The sequence below is a fragment of the Arvicanthis niloticus genome, chromosome 17, assembly GCF_011762505.2.
Source record: "Arvicanthis niloticus isolate mArvNil1 chromosome 17, mArvNil1.pat.X, whole genome shotgun sequence".
NCBI lineage: Eukaryota > Metazoa > Chordata > Mammalia > Rodentia > Muridae > Arvicanthis > Arvicanthis niloticus.
In genome coordinates, this window is record NC_047674.1 from 52,765,276 (window position 1) to 52,783,124 (window position 17,849).

The following is a 17,849-nucleotide window of genomic DNA, read 5'->3' on the forward strand; positions in this document are numbered from 1 at the left end:
TTTCTATTCTTTCAAAAGTAGTAATGCAACTTGGTTTTCTCCCTGACATTTATTTGGTAAGTCCTGATGTCGCCTTCCTCCTTGAAGCATTCTGAGATACACGGATATGACTGACAAGCAATGTCGAGTCACTTTGCTCCATGGAGCCACTGAGGTACACACTAAGCCAAGGGATGCAGTTGAGAACGGCACAAAGACTCCTAGTGATGCTGAAACTAAAATCAGGTTTTCCTCAGCTAAACTATTTCCATGCTCTTCCCGGGTCACAGCAACCCGTGTCCCGAGAAAGTCAGTACATCTGGTCAGAGGGCTCACACACTCCTGTGAGAGCAAGCTGCATCAAACCATATAGGAAAATGTGTGATCACGTGCCTTTTGTCTCTGTATAAGCATCGCCCCTTTCTTTAATAGATCTGTGCCCTTTGTGTGGGTGGTTGCACATGTCAGAGGTAAATTCCACCCCCACCCTGCCCCGGTAACAATTGACAAGATCTATGTATTTAAAAAAATCAGAGTCAAACCACACGCACAGGTTACACTGAGCTGGGGTACCCAAGGCTAACTAAAAATAACTGCAATTAGTCATGCAAACAGGCTTAGTCAGCCTTACGGCCTGCGCCAACATTCTCCGATGGACAGGGCAGAACTGGAAACCATGTCTTTGTTCCCAGCACTAGAGTAAATGGAGGTTCAAGTGGGATTAAAACACCATCTGCTCTTGTCGAAAGACAGACTATTTTTAGGGAAAGCAAGATGAACCCTGACCTACAAATTTGAAAATGTTCAGGTCAATCACCATTGATATGAGGAGAGGAATATGGGACATGCCATTGTTAACACATGGCACTTGCCTTTGTTTAGGGTCCATTAAATTTAACAACTTCCCCCCTTTATGGCTTTAAACAGAGACCCTCTTCAAAATAAGAGTGGCTCTCATTGAACTTAATTACTTGCCAGTGGTGCTGTGGCAGAGGCGTGTTTACCAAACAGGCTCTTAATATTTTTTCTGCAGAAAAAAAATGGAGGATCTCTAATATTTAATTAAGGCTGTTTTAACTTTCTGGTTTATTAGTATTTGTTGCTAGAGTCTTCTTTTTCTTTTCTTCAAGAGGGAGGCCTTGCTCTTGGACATGGAGAAGTAAGTGCTCCCATGGATGGGACACACCACTGCAGCTATTGATTTTAAAATCTGGACTCAGGAGACTTGACAGGGACTGATCCATAAATGAACTCCATCAAATGCCACCAGGTTTTCAATTACGTGGGCCTGATGCATCTCAAGTGACCACACGGCCGCCCAACTCCCCGCTGGAAATTTCTATACCTATGGTATGGACACAATAATTGTCAGTGGCTTGTTTTTTTGTTTGTTTGTTTGTTTGTTTTTTTCTTTTACAGTCTATGCTGCTGAGTTTGGGAAATATCAACTGAGAGCCCTTAGGATGGAAAGTTTTTCAACAGCCTTGTGAAGCTGAGCAAAACTGCTTCTGATACTAAGATATTTAAAGAAGAGAGTCAAGACTATTTGCTTATACAGGAAAAAGAAAAAGAAACTGTCAGGGAAAAGTAAATATATATATATATATATTTTTTTTTTCCTCCAGAAAACTAACTGTAATCGTTATGTGAAGCCACACAAGCACCTTGCACAAACCCAGCAGCACTGGTGACAGATGGCACTGTTACAATGGTAAAGCCCTGATACAGCTTCTGTATCATTGTCTCCATTGTCTCAACCTATTTCTTTAAGGAAGCACTGAGCAATGACTCTGCCTACTTCTGTGGCACATATTTTATATATATATATATTAAAAGCATATGCCATGAAAAAGTTCTCAGTATAACTCCTGGTGGCCTCTCCCAAAGTAACGAGGCAGACAACATCTCTGACTCTTCCCTGTGTGTCCAGCATGTGTCATTAATGGAACCTCCAGAGAGTACTGCAGGCCACTGAGAGAGGCCATAGGGAATTGCCTGCACCTGTCCCTTCCACCTCCACGTCACTGAAGAGGTGGTCAGATAGGAGAGAGGAAGGAAGGGAAAAGAGCCAGCTGAAGTAGAAAGGGCTGTAGATTCCAAGGTAGGAAGAGAATAAGGTCTCCCCATTGGACTCAAAAGTACAGACTCAGTCAGTAAGGAATCTCCCTTCTTTCAGTGGCAGGATTCGTACATGAAACACAGTCTGAAGGTCAATAATTATCTACAGAGTATTTTGTAATGACCTCCAGAAAACTAACTGTAATCATTATGTGAAGCCACACAAGCGCCTTGCACAAACCCAGCAGCACTGGTGACAGATGGCACTGTTACAATGGTAAAGCCCTGATACAGCTTCTGTATCATTGTCTCCATTGTCTCAACCTATTTCTTTAAGGAAGCACTGAGCAATGACTCTGCCTACTTCTGTGGCACATCATGAGATGAGGTGAGGTCACCTTTAAAGCCACCTGGGTCAGGATGTTCCCCACGCTTAGTTTATTATAGAAGGTCTTACTTATTGTAATATAGGTGGTGGGGTAAGAAGCCCAGGATGTTCAGGGCTGCTTCTGCACTGTGACGTCATGAGGCTGGTGTCTGATAAGCTGAACCTGACTTTTATAATAGAACTGAGTATGCTCCAAAGTCATTACAATGAAGAAAGACCCTTTTGTCAGCTAAATAAAAGTAAACTGGTGTTTGCTTATGAGCCTGTGACTCTTGTTGTTACAACACTATTTAAGGCTGAATGAGAATAAGAGGAAATACCCTGATTCTTTTCATGCTGTGCCTGTGAACTTCAAGTCTTCTAGCAGCACACATTCCTCTGTAATGAACTGGGGAGCTCAGGCATCTGGGCTCCAGCGTTTTAGTAGACCTGCTTTTGTTCCTGCCTGGCTTCCAGAAAGAAAACTATAGGGGATAAACAGAGTATACTACGGACATAATTCGTTAGGTTCTAGAACTGAATCCACACTTGAAAAGTTAGAGGCAAGGGCACACACAGAGGAAATGAAGAACCCGCTCCTTTACTGGGGTCTTCAAGTACAATCATTCAGAGTATCCCTTTTGAATAGCATTTTAGGGTGAACTGGAATTTCTTTAGAAACTCATCTTTATAATTGTTTCTATTCTTGGAACAGAGAACTCTCCCATCCCTAGTAAATACAAGTACAACTTAAGATTTTTGATTTATTACATAATTAATTTTTTTCTTGATACTCTGGTGACTTTTTGTGAATGTCCTGAGTTTAGCTCTGTAAATATTCATTATAAATCTTAATAGCAATAATGTGAATACTTCAGTAATTCTGTGTGCTATATATTTTATGAAGTGTGTTTTTTAACTCCACAGGAGTGTTAACTCATTTAGACATTGAAATATTCCAAATCACTTTTTTTTTTTGTTTTAAATGTGTTTTGTGGGAATTCGTTTTTATTAAGCAAATAATCTCCTTTAAAAAGTTTAGGTTCCTATTTATTACAGTAACTTAAGCCAAGCCTTCCTGCAAATGACATACAGATACACAACTTTAAAAACAACTTAGCTTCAGTATATCAGCTATAATGCCACATACTGTGTGTCAGGTCTATCCTGAATAGTGTATACTTTCCCAGTAATTAATAAAGTTTCATAAACCTAAGTCAGGTCATCTAGCATCACTGGCAAGTATTTTTGTGTATCCCTTTAGATGGGGAGATATGTCCCAAAAGCATCGTGAAGATGACCACAGGACTTCTTGGGGTATGGTGATGGAGGTTGGCATTTGAGCTGTCTACATTAGAGGCAGACCAGAGGACCTGGCATGGTACACACATATTACATCCACAGGGTTTTATTTTCTAGAGAGAGAGAGGAAAAAAAAAAAAAAAACCTTCAAATCTTGTAGGAAGAAGGCCAGTCTCATGTATCTTGAGGATGGCTTTATATACTGAGGTAAATAATGATAAAGTAGAAATTGTGTAATTCGGCCCCTAGGACCCTACAAAAGAACCATCTCTCCATCATGATCCCAAGGATGGGCCCTGGGGAGTGGACCATGCACTCGCCCCTTGAGGTATGATCTGAGGCCATCAGGTAGTGCTCCAGTTCAGGCATAGTCCCATAACCAAGAGCGAGGTCAGGAGGTAGAGGATTCTCTCAGATCCTGACAGTCCACAGCTGCCTGTTCCTTCCTGTTTCTCCACATGCTGACAGGAGGGATTTTCTGTTCTCTGTAATGTTTATACAGAACCTCCCACCTTGGCTCCATGTTACTCCTCTTACCAGTCACGACTCACTGAGATGCTCAGAGAAGAGGACAAAACTGGACTGAACTGCCTCTGAAACCAGTATAAAGTGGGGGCACATTCCTGCCTTTGGCTTAAGATCAATGAACAGCTGTATAACCAGCCAGCTTCGGCTCCTGCCTCCTTCTCTGTAGAATGGAAACGAGCTATAGTGTCACTCTTCATGGAAATGCTTGAAGTGACAAGAACAAAATAACCAGCTAGATCCGCATCACATGTGTGAACAGCAAACTCTAATGCCTAGCCCACTGGGTGATCATCTGTTGAAGGCAGTATACAGCGGTTTCCATGATGAATCTATATATGAACACACCTCGCTAACAATACTATGTAGGTTTGTGTCTCTATTGTCCTCTGGGGCCCTTTCTTTCTTTTCAAGGATTTATTTTACTTTTATTTTCTGTGCATGTGTGGTTGCCTGAGTGTATGTATGTGTACTATGTGTGTGCCTGGCCCCCATAGAAACGAGAAGAGGCTATGAGATCCCCTGGAACTGGAGTCATTGGTGGTTTTGAGCTGCCCAATGTGAGTGTTGGGAGACAAACTTGTATCCTTTAAAAGCAGCAGGTGCTCATAATGGCTGAGCCATCTCTCCACTGGAGCTTTTTCAAAGAGCAAAAAATCTGCTTCAACTGCAAAGGACTAGTCTGATGGAAGCCCAAAGGGACCCTAGACACACACAAGTCTTGCACAAGTCCAAGAGGAACTTTGGTTCTAAGTAAAAACAATTCTTCATCTGAAATACAGGTGAAACAATCAAAACTAAGTCAACCCCAGCCCCATGCACACTTTCTAGCCCCCTGTGTGTCTTCTCCTTCCTCTCCTGTATCCCTGATGGATGTCTTGCCTAAAGGAGACAGTGATTTCACTCAACAGAGGAAAACTAAACGACCATACTACATGATCCTTGGCCCAGCTCCCAACAGATGTCATGTGATTCATAAGCACAGGCAGCAGTGGTCAATAAAATGTGGAAACATGGTTATCCAAAGAACCTTCCAGCTCTCCCTCCACCATCTCCCATCCCTACTCACCCCAGGGGAGTCCATCTGCAGCAGAAAATGTGAAGACACTGGGACCAGAGAGCCCTTTCCCGCTACTCGCTTGAGAAACAAAGCCTTCCCTCCTCCCAACTTGAAAGAAACAAAGGAGAGTGGACTAATGGGAGCCTGCTGGTGGAGCTTCAGCTTGTCAGTGATGGCTCAGCAAGAGAGTAACGACTCCGAGCTTTGCAGACAATTGATAGAGAGAGAAAGACACACACACACAGAAACAGAAACAGAAAGAGAGAAAGAAAGGCATTAACCTGGCCAGGAGTCAAACAGGTGCTTGGGGCCCAAAGGCTGACACAAGATTACCTGAGACACAGTGGCTGTGTGGCCCTGTGGAGTCATATCTGATTATTAATGAGAGTGGGGTGTATATCACAGTGAGGGGGGATTGCTTTCCTTATTTATGGGACTCATATGGTCGGGGAGAGCCTTTAGCTTCTCGCTCTACAGGTCTGTCTGAAGTCTTTATGGTAACTTTCTGGCTCCCTCTGCTAAATCCTACAGGATAGAGAGGAGGGTGGCCAGGTCATTGCAGATGCACATTCAAATATCCACAGCTTTGGGGGTCTTTGGGGAGATAGATTTGTGAGTGTGGGGGGCACCATAGAGTGACAGTGTGCCTTGACCTTGAGCTGCCATATGCTGCCTTTCAAGGTTCCTCTGGGGCTCGCAGTGCTGTGAGTGACTAGGTCTCTCTCATAAATACCTTAAGCTTGAGGGTGTCTCTCTTGGAACTAGCTACTATGGAGCCTGGGTTTTAGGAATGGAGGGTGTTACCATCAGTCTGTCCTTTGGCTTACAAGCAGAGGAAGATGTAGCATGTGACCTTTGAGAAAAGGTGCTAGCTGTAAGACAGTACCCCTCTAACAGGATACAATTCTGCAGGACAGTAACTGACTGGGTAATACTAAAGGTTATCTTAAGAAAAGTATGACATCTCTAGTGGATTTTCATCTCTTTAGTTAAGAATGTTCAAGTGTTTGAGAGCCCCGTACATGCAGAAGACTGAGTACCTAAGGTCACTTGTCTCCATAGACATAGACAGTGACTGTGAGCAGCACAGCTAAGCCAGGCTTGTTCCATCACCACCCCCACCCCAGCCCCTGTGCAGGGGTGGGCTTCTAGTTAAAGCTTGGTCTTTACCTGAGATGCGCCTGGGCACGTCGGTGATGGCAGGTAGCCCAGTGCCCCGTGTGGAAGACAGCGGTGTGGTAGAATGGATGGATGGGGACGCCATCTGGCTCAGATAAGAGGGATAAGACTGGTCGTAGGACCACGGCGGGGAAGATTGTGCCTGCCTGGGATCTGGGAAGGAAAAAAAAAAAGATGAAACACAAAACCTGTTCAGTATTCCAGCTTCCACAGCCTAAAACCCATGCAGCCCAGAACTTAAGACACAGCACAGAAGAAAAAAATGAGACTCTAAAATAAATAAGAAGAAGAATAAATAAATCCCACGGCCTCTCCCTTCTAGGCCTCAAGTCGCCCAGAGCTCTGTAGACTTGATGTCTCAATGAACATGACAAAATGGGTGTGTACGTCTGTGCATAAGGCCCATTTGTATCTCTTATGCATAAATATTTCTATTTGGAAGGTCTAGTGGCCATTTAGAAAACAATCCACTTTGCTTATTTTCAAAAAGCAGAATTTATTTTATTTATTCTCTGTATTTTCAAAAATTTTTTCCCTGAACACAGTTTTTAATTATATTTTTTTTCTGTCAATTAACTCATATTATTTGTCAAAAGATGTAGACTGTGCCTTTAACTGTTGTTTATCTGGCTGCCATGTTTTGGGGTGCTTCTTCCTTCTTAGAGTGCCTGATTCTGTGCTTCCCCTGCAATGAGCTCTCTCTCTGGGAGTCACTGGGATGGCATTTTCTAATGGGGGAGTCCAGGGGCAAGGATGAGGAAGAGAACAGAGGAGAGGAAGGATGCTAACTCACTAGAAAAGAAGGAAGCAGGATACATTATCTAATAATAAAGCAAAACCAGAAAATAACCTGGGAGAAAAGACAAAAGTCAACGTAAAGACCAACTGTGACTAAATACTGAAAAGCTATATTGCCATCCAGATTCAAGAGCAAGCATATAAGTTCCTGACAGCAAGACGATGACCCCAAACAGGAGAATAGGAAATGCTTTAATACCACTCAAATCTCTCTCTCTCTCTCTCTCTCTCTCTCTCTCTCTCTCTCTCTCTCTCTCTTTTTTTAAAATATCATCTGTTTGAACTGTGGCTTAGAGCTTCCTACAGTCATTGATAATAAAAATGATGGGCAGAAAACTGATCAAGGTTAACTGATGAGAGCTGACAATGCCTTTGACATCTCTCTGCTGGGTTCTGAGACATGGAAGCTCAAGGCTTTTATTAAAAAGCCAGCATCCATTTACCTAAGAAAAGAGAAGGCAGTTTTGTTGTGTTGTGTTGTGTTGTGTTTTCCCCTTTGAGCCCATACTACCTGAGATTCCCAATGGGTTACCCATTCAAGTATTATCTAGACCCAAACATGCATAGCTTCTTGGATTAGGTGAAACTGGGTGTGTTCAGGGTGGTTTGGGCAGAGATAAGAAGGTAAGCTTGTTGCTATTTCCAACATAAAGACTGTGTTTTAATCTTTCTCAAAAGTCCACTAACAGAATCATATGCAAATTTCACTTAATTGATTTTAAATGCAAACTTAAAAATTGTCATGCTAACTTCAAACATGAACAAAGTTGGCTTTTTACAGGATGGTTGGTGTATTTGCATATAGATGGGCTTTGCAACTGTTTTATAACTGGTTCCCCACTTGGCCTTGACCACACAGAGCCTGGGTTTCCTCATCCATAAAGGGATTATTATACTAACCTGATCATGGGAATATGAGATTGCACGGAAATCTATTTAGGAGGAGACTACTACAACAGGAGACTTTCAATGTGTGTGCATGTGTGTGTGTGCGTGTGCGTGTGCATGTGTGTGATGAGAGCAGGTGCCTACAGGGGCCAGAAGTGGGCACTGGATCCCCTAGAGCTGGCCATGTCGGCAGTTGGAAGGCATGCATTGCCAGGGGAACTGAACTCCCAAACCCCTGAAAGTGTAGTACGTGACCCAATTCTCTGAGCCATCTCTGCAGCCCTCATTCTTACATTCTTATCTTAAAACAGAACTAACAAACAACAAACACAAAATAGTCTTCATTTTTCATTCCATGCTTAAAACACATCAGAGGTTTAGCATATTTGGAACGGGTATAAAACTCGCCATTGAATTGACTCTTATTCTTTGAAAATCAACAGCTTAATTTAAAAAAAAAAAAAACGTATCTGAACAGTCAATTCAGGTTTATTTCTCAAAATAAAAATGAATACATAATGAGACTGAGATTTTTCCTGGGCCAGTTCCTCGTTTAAAGCCTCTGGTTTTCTATGTAGCTGAGGGGGCTGAGTTTCAGCTATTTCTTGTTTATTTGTTCAGTTTGGAAACAATTTATTTAAAGATTATCTAAATAGGACATACTTCCTTGAGTGGAAATAATTAAATACATCTGGATATTTATCTGATGTTTACTGACATTAATAGATATGGGGGGGACACCCCCAATTCAAGTTTAAGAAACATTTACCTGAGTTTATGACTCAAGAAAAAGTCAGTACTATAATAACATAAACTTTCTTCAGAAGTCAAAAAGATATTTGATGATTAAAACTAATGAATTTCTATGCTTTAAAACTCCCAAGGTTGAGACTGTACAGATTGGCAGCATTTCAACTCTGAGTGACTGGTCCTTGTTATCCTCAGATACTGATATAACTCTTTGCCTTCCACCACGAATGTAAGTTACTATTTAGAGAAATGGGAAACCATCTTCAGATGGGAAAGGGTTGGCTCCTTACAGAGCAGGAAATCTGTCTCATAAAGGCAAGGGGCTGGAGTCAAACACATTCTGAACAGATGAAAAGGACAACCGACAACATACATATATACATACATACATACATACATACATACACACATACACACATACACACATACACACATACACACATACATACATATTACAAAGGGATTGAGGGTGCTTGGTTGTGACATGAGCTGAGCTGTTCTCCTTGTGCAGAGAGACAGCCCAGGACAGTGGGAAATGAACAGGCCTTCTACTGAGACATGTGCAATGGAGGGTCAGCCTACAGTTTAGATACGTGACATCAGCTGCATAGCATGCTGAAGCGAAGGTGGCCAAGTGGCTATGTCCACTGGCCGTGAAGACAGACTGAGGCTAGGTGTACAGCTCCCCACTGTGTTGAGTAGGTCACTTCAACGCCTAGCCACAGAGGTTTATCTGTGAACTGGGAATAACGATCCTGATTGGGTTTCATGAGCATGACAGGAATCACGCCAGATCTGATTAGCTGACTGCCTCTTGTGGTACCTATTTAGTAGCCAAAAGGCTCTGTCTGTGAAATGAATACAATAATAACTACTGTCACGTTTGGAAGATGAGATGACAATAAAGCATTTTGATAACTCCCAAGATCTATGTGAAAGTTATCATTGCACTTTTCAACTCATGTGGGCAAGCTCGACCTTATGACCTAAGGTGTCTCTCGTAGAGCTGCTGATTTTAAATGGAGCTGGCAATACCATCTTTGAATTAAGCCCCCGTGGCCAAATCAAATAATACACAGTGAATGGCAAATCAGCATCATCATCCATGAAATAAAGGTCCGACTCCACACTATCTGGACTATCTCTGTGTGCACGAAGCTCTTCGATACTTCTGAGATCAGATGGTTAATTAAATGCAGGCCTTGAGCATACAAGCCACTCAGCAACGAACTTCCGGGTGGCTTAAATAAATAACATAATAATAAAATGTCGTAATTAATCATTCTAAATTTCTCTTAAGCTATGAAAGAGAAGTTTTATACAAAATTTCAGCCTGCCAGATGTCAACTAGAATGATCCCTTAAAAGACAACTTTGCTTTGAGTGGAAGCCTTTCCCAAGGATGTTCTCACTAAACACTAAACAAGGGAAGAATACTTTGTCCTTTGTCTCTCAGAGGATTGACTGCAGCTCAGCCAATCTCCTTCAAGGTCAGTCCTCATCCTAAGATCATATGACAATGGTGGGGGGAGGCACAAGAGAGACTAAAGAAAAATAAAGTACAAGAAGTACTATACCTTATCATACTAAATAAGGTATGAGGGGCAACAACCTTATACTGAAGGGGTGTCCTCTGAGTGGCCCCTGTCCCAGGCCTTACCCAGTCCTCGGTGAATGAGCAAACAAACCATCGATCTCACAGGTACCATTTCTGGGCCACTGACCGGACAAAGGACATGCCTGTCTAAGCTTCAATTTCATTAGCAACACAAGGAGAAATAAACCATCTCCTGCCCAAGCTTGAGAAGATCTCAGCACATGGTCAGGCTGCCTCTGCGTTAATCACACAGATGTCCCGAATCAATCATCTTTATCTTTGACCCTGCTCCTACTTGGACTTGGTTTCATCTCAGAAACAGAAAGTTCCATCTTTTCAAATAGCGTAGCCTCCAATTTTCCAGTCTTGTGATGGGAGAAAAATAACAAAAATATCTGTTTATTAAGAATATGTATGTAATCTTAACTTAAATATATGACCACAACATATGTGTGTATGCATATGTGTCTTTGTATGTGTGTATGTTTGCATGTGTGTATTTATGTATGTATGCCATGTATGTGTATATGTGTGTATGTATGTTTACATGTGGCTATGTTTGTGTATGAGTATGTATATATGTGGGAGTATATGCTTTTGTATATGTGTGTGGGGGGGTGTTTGTGTATGAGTGTGTATGTACCTGTATATGTGTGTAAGTGTGTGTGTATATATGTGCATTAGTGTGTATGTATGTGTGTGTGTGAGTGTGTATGTGTGTGTGTATATATTGATTAATGTCTACAGTGGAGATAAGTCACCTTAACTGGTTCTCACGAGTGCTTTCTGAACAGCACTTTCTGAAGAAACCTGAGCCTTCTGGGATTCACTCTGTATTCAGATGAGTCAGAGCAGGTATCACTACAATCAGTACTGGAGACATTACAGAACCTAGCTCTGCAACAGACCTAGTTAATCATGAATCAGCTCAGCCTTGGGTGCCTTTGCCTGAACCCACCAGAGCCACATGGTGTGGCTTGTCTTTTGGGGTCTTCAGAAACAGGATGAAAGCATTAGGGGCTGATTCCAAACTAAGATTAGTGTTGATTTTGAAGCCCAAAGCATGAAAGTGTCAAATATGGCCTGGAGGTCATATCCTGGGTGAGGGGTAAATGCATCTAAAATCTCTCAGAAGGTATCAAAAGAAATCAAAACTGATGTTGGGCTTTTTAAGATTTGTTTTTAAAGACTTGGTTATTTTTATTTTATATGTATGGGTGTTTTGTCTTCATGTGTGTATCCATGACAAATGTGTGCAGTCCCCATGGGGGCCAGAAGATGGCGTCAGATCCCATGGAACTGGTGGTGTAGTTGGTTGTGGGTGCTGAGAACTGAGTCTGGGTCTTCTGGAAGAACAGCATTGCTTTTGACCATAAGCCGTGTCCCCAGTCACTGTTGTTAAACTTTTGATAGTCCCATGATGCTTTAGAACTACAGCTCACTCTTGTTTAATGTGCCAACCTCCAAAACCAGTGTCCAAAGTTCCTCACTGCATTGCAGGAGTGTAAATATTTTTATATAAATATTAATACCTAGAAAGAAAACCTTTAGCATTACAATTTATGTGCACACACTAATAGTAAATTATCACCAACATGTTTCAGTATCATTCCACCTTTACTTCTGCACAAACTCCTACTGCCTAAAAAAGAGGAGTTTAGCAGGAACTGAAAATCAAATCTGGCCTGTAACATAAATATGAGAGAGAAACATCAGGTCTTTCCAATAATGGGCCTGTTGTCCTTACAGGCGTGATGGACAGGAGTGATGTATGGGAGAAAGAGGAGAGCAGCAGAGATGTGGATGGTCCTGGAAACACAGGTAACTAGAAAGAAAAGGCCCCAGCTGCATGGAAGCGAGCTCTCGGTGCCACCAGGAACACCCAGCAGCCTTATATGATCTCTCAGAACTACGGTGATCACGAATCTTGAGGAAATCCCAGTTACCTCAAGAAACCAAGAGCAGTTACTAAGAGCTAGGGCTACATTTGAAACTAGAGGGGGAAAAGGCTTTAAAAGAACCAAGCATTTGACATAATGAGGCTGTGTGTCCCAAGCATATATGTGTGTTTTCAAGAACAGTCCGAGGTTAGAAAGAAGCCATAAAGCACCAATGGCAGAGCGGTTTTTCTAAGTTCTCCACCTCCAACAGTGCCCCTGCACCTTACCTCTGAGTTCCTAAAGAGCACATATGCTGCTTTCTCTTTATAAACCCCAAATATGGCAGCACAGACAGCACAAGGCCCAGGCTGCAAGAAAGCAACTGGAAAGGGGCAGCTTGGGTGTCTGACATCCATCAACAAAACTGCAAACAGCCATTCACACAAAGGTAGGGACACCAGGAAAGCAGGCTGTGCTCATGGAACTAGACCGGAGGGTGGCTGCACACTCCATCAGCTGATATGGGAGGGGCTGTCTGCCTTCAAACTTAGAAATAACCAAAATGTCTGTATGATTGAACATTAGATACTAAGAATAAGAAGCATGAGGGAGGGACCCTCTGAACTGGCTCTAGGAAAACATGTGGAACTTTCTAAATGTTGTTAAGGGAAGGAGTGTGACAGCCAGTGAGCCCAGCAGAAGAGAGACTAGGGAACCAGACTGCTAGGCTGGTGTCAGCAAGTCTCCATGGATAAACACTTTAGTCACTCATGAGTGTATAAATGGTTGGTTTTCCTAAGAATCACAAGGAGACACACCATGGGCATGGTGCTAGACTTCACATAGAGAAGAGAGGAAGCAGGGAACCATGGCAAAGCCTGGGCTAGCACACAAAAGCTTCTTCCTGTTGGCAATGCCAAAAGAACTGCGTGTAAAACAAGGCAACAGCGGAGATTTCCATCCAGTGTCTCTGCAGTGGCCACAGCTACAGGTGAGGAGCCCAGCTACAGCCCCTCCACTGCCGCCTCTTAGCATTTACCCAATTTCCCTACTCAGTATTCAAGTAGGACTGGGTGAGGCTCAGGTATTCACTGAGAAAAATGGAGTATTTAGATTGAAGTGTAAACAGAGTCTACTTTAGAGCCATGCCTCTTGACCACTAACTACTAGGATCAAATATGGCCAATTATGTTAACAGATAATCACTGTCTGTCCTCTTTCCCACACATTCCTGTCACAATAAACATATTTTGACATTCATCCATACTTGTATACGTTTATAGTTCAAAACAAGGTACAGGGAACACTCAAGGCTACATCCTATGCGTTCTCTAAAAGCCCTTTCAGCTAGACTGAATTTTCAGAATGAGTTTGTTTCACTCCATTCAGATCCTCGTGTTGAATGACCAGCGCTATCTAAACATGAATAGCCTCCGCCATGTACGTGTGTGCTGCCACAGACCAGTAACTTACATTATCAGAGTCTTGCTGGTCTCTCAAAGTAAGGATGGATATGGGAAAGGTTTTCCCACCTATAAAATTCTGATCCCTGCTCAGGAAAGAGAGCTCCCTGCTCAGGCCTTCCCGGAGACAGCCTCGCAACAGAAAGGACAGAAGCCATGCAGGGGCTAACTCAAGATGAGTGTGAAAGACAGCTGATGAGAAATGTCACAGAGAGGGACCTTCCATCACAAAGTGGCTCATAATAGGGAAAGCCCAAGAATAGGATTCTGACTTCTCATCTGGTCCCCAAACCAAGCAAGCTAGCAGACAAAGGCACTTGGCAAGAAACCAACCCACTGATTCACAGAGCTGTGAATGGAAATTTCAGGACAGAGCAGCAAGCCATTTGGATAAAACTGGGTGCTGTGTAAGCATGCCAGCGGGTTATTAATGCAAACGTGGGGCTTAATGAATCCCTGGAGACAGCAGCAGGGAAGAGAATAAGAAATGGTAGGTGTAGCCAAAGATATTGTATCCTAGAACTGGACGTTGAAATGGCAGAAACCAGAAAAAGCTGTGCTTCTCAGCAGGGAGCTGACAGGTGTGTCTTCATTGACACAACACAGGACAGTGTGAGACAGAAATGGGGGGGCACTGTCCATATTTAAAGAAAACCCCAAGAGAAGACTCAGAAGGTTCTGTCATATGTCACATCTAAGCTGGCCTTAGCTTTATCACAACCTGTACCTTGCTGGTAAGGTGGACAGAAGGAAAGCAGTAAGATTCAAAGGGTATGCTCATAATTTGAGTTATAACTAGGATATGGCACTGGTCAAGGGGCATGACGTTAAGTTCAAATCAGTATGGGTACAGTAAATACAAGTTCAAATTGAGCTGGCGTCAATCAAATTTTAGTCAGATAGGGTACCTGGAGTGTCACACCTCAGGCATGGTAACATTTATATCCAGGTATATAATTATCCATTGTCCCTAGGCATTTGTTCATCCATTGAAAACTATTGTCTGTCTGGTACTATATTGGGCTCTAGGAATATCAGTGATAGATAAAAATAGAACTAGCAATTCCTCCTTTCTGGAGTTTACGGCTGGATAGGAGAGACTGACATTAATCAAATCGTCATCTAACTGTGATAAGTTATAAGAAGGAGCTATCTATGACACCATAGGAACAGATGGTGGAAGAAACCTTGGCATCAGACATAGCTTTCCTAATGTCATGGTGATTAAGCCAAGACCTTGTCAGGAGGCAGAAGCCAAGAAGGTAACTGTGTAGAGTTAACAGGGGACAAACAAAGAGACAGCAGGTATCTAGTTCCTAGGAAAGAGACAGTGTGGTCCTTTTGAGGACTTGACAGATAGTGTCTTTACGGAGCCTGACAAAAGGGTGAACATAGCCTGAGATGAGAAGGCAGAAGTGGGAGGAGCCAGGTGACGCAGAAGGGGGAGGAGCTGCTGGCCTGTGCTGGAATCACCAGCGTTCACACTAAGTGCAAAAGAAGGTCATTCGGGCTTATTTTTTTGTTCTGCTTTGTTTGTTTAGTGGGGTGGCACAGTCAGTGGCATTTAAAACTCTCCCTTCTGACAGCATCATAACAGAAAAAGGGCAGGAATCCAGCTGAAGGCAAACCCAGGGAAGGACATGCAAGGAAAACAGCAGCTGAAATGAACTCCAAGGTGGGGTCTAGGGGATGCACTTGGAAAAACCAAGAGACAAGCAGAAGACACTAAACGGCTCAACACATAATCTGACTATAAGAATGAGGCTTTTTGACACTGCCTGGGCTGCATCACAATTGGCTCTGAATAGGCAACGTGACCCTGGGGTATTAAAACGGAATTTTTGTTGACCTACCTCCTATATTCTGATTCAAAGCTGAAGAACCTTTTAATGGTCTCCCCCAGGTGATACTAAAATATACCAAAGACTGAGGACAATGGAGATTTCATATATATGTGTGTACATGTGTATGTATATTACATGTCTATTACATGTATATTACACGTATATTGCACATATATTACATGTGTATTACATGTGTATGTGTATGTGTATGTATATGTATGCAGTGTGATGTATAACCCTTTACTCCATCTTCCTTTTTCTGAAAATGTCTTTGCTGTTAGTAAAACTCTTAGTTCTGATTAATATTTTGGAGCCATTGCTAGTGTCAGCATGCCTCCAGTCCACTAAAAAACGCTGAAGTCCTGCTAAGAAGCCTATATACAAAGCACTTTTCACACTCAATCACTGTGGAACTCGGAAGGCAGAAGAGGTTCCCTTAAAACTTGCCCCCGGGACTCTTAGGGCAACCAGCTAGTAGAAAGCTCACCTGCCTGATGTGTACCTGAATCTTGCCAAGGTAGATGCTACCTCTCAGATGTTTAAGCAGCGAAGAGGTCTACCAGGAAGTAAGTGGTCATTAATCAAACCATAGCCTGATTTGAAGAAGGCATCTACTAGCCTTCTGGTCCTACATTTGTCTGTTATTTTTGCCACAGCCTAAAAAGGTTAGAAGCCATCTTTCCAAGCTTCACAGTGAGGTAAGGTGTGAGGAATAATCACTGGATGGAGAATTTGAACCATAAAACAAATACCAAAGAGGAAGCTGAGCAAGGGCAGCACGGCGCTTGCTCTGGTCAGCTGTGAGAGACAGGATTGGGGTGGTAGATGGGGCGATCCAACAGCAAAGTTACCTATAGACCACAAGCCACATGTGATCCCCAAAGTCACCACAACCAGCAATTAAAAATCAAATCAAGAGTTTAAGCCTTCCCCCTTCCCTCTATTCACTCTGGTGACATCTCACACATAAGTTAACATTCCTCCCAAAGCCTCCCCCCATCCCCACTTAAAACCACCCTGTCAAAGCTCTCTTCCAGACACATAGATTTCCTATTTCAGCTCAGTGAATTTCAGAAATCTCCTCAGGCTCCAATTTTCTAAGTCAATAGATAAGTCAACACTGACAACCTCTGCCAAGGCTATTGTTCTAAACTCCATTAAAGCAAACTGTTTTTAAACTATTAGAGAGCAAATTCTGATTGAACAAGGAAGGCCTCTAATTTTATGCAATTTTATTCCTGGAGTATGTTTTATATGTTAAGTGATAAAATATTACATACAAATTAGTATTAAGTATTATATGTACATACGCATATAATTTATATGTTCAATACATCAAATGAAGAACAGCTTAGGATATGTTTCTGGCTTGAAAATACATAAATAAATTATCATTGTCATTCACCCCACATGGGCAATGCATAGTAGATCTCTGCAAGAAGCCCCAGAAACTTAAGGGTGAACACGGTATAGTCTAGTGCACCTAGGGCAGATGTGCCTGACAGCCTCCCCAGACCCCCAGATCTGCCTTCTGGTGGTATATTTCCATCCAGTGTAGTCCCCTGAGCCTTTGGCCTACAGGCTATCACCAGAAGTGAAAGGTGGGGAGCAAGGTCCCTAGGCAATTAATAAAGAGGAATTGCTTGTATACATATATTGCATACATGTATATATACATATGTACATACATGTACATAAAACCAACATGAAACTATAAGGAAAAATATGATGCTGTGGAAAAGAATGGAAGAATGAAACCAACATGTTTTCTGGAAAGAAGCCTAAAGACAGATTCAACCAGAATGAAGCAAGGTGTAACACACAGACTCCTCTTGCTTTTACTAGATGCCAGCTGTGGATCTTTTGGTCCAGAAAGAAGAAAATACAAAAAGGAATCTTTGGGACAAGAAACTGATGGTTCTCAGATAATCATCCCTCTCTGATTCTAGAAGAATCTTCAGAGAATAAGGGAATCCCACCAGTCACAAATCCAAATACCTTCTCTAAGTTACTCTGTGGGTATTCCTGACAGACTAAGCAACAGCATGAGCCTGAAGCCTTGCTCTTTAAAGATGGGAACTTGTGCCTCATCTCAACTGTACTCAGAGGCCGCCTCCCAAAGCTAACAGACAGGAGACAGTGTTTACACACAGGATTTGC

General features: G+C 42.4%; 1 protein-coding gene across 10 annotated transcripts in view; it reads right to left on the reverse strand.

Moving 5' to 3' along the window:
* Runx2 (RUNX family transcription factor 2) overlaps positions 1 to 17,849 on the reverse strand; it is a 314,966-nt gene that overhangs the window by 137,120 nt on the left and 159,997 nt on the right. For all 10 annotated transcript variants that reach the window (XM_076915251.1, XM_076915248.1, XM_076915249.1 and 7 more), the window contains one exon: positions 6,462 to 6,623. In XM_076915251.1, coding sequence (XP_076771366.1) covers positions 6,462 to 6,623 — 162 coding nt within the window. The remainder of the gene's footprint in view (positions 1 to 6,461; positions 6,624 to 17,849) is intronic.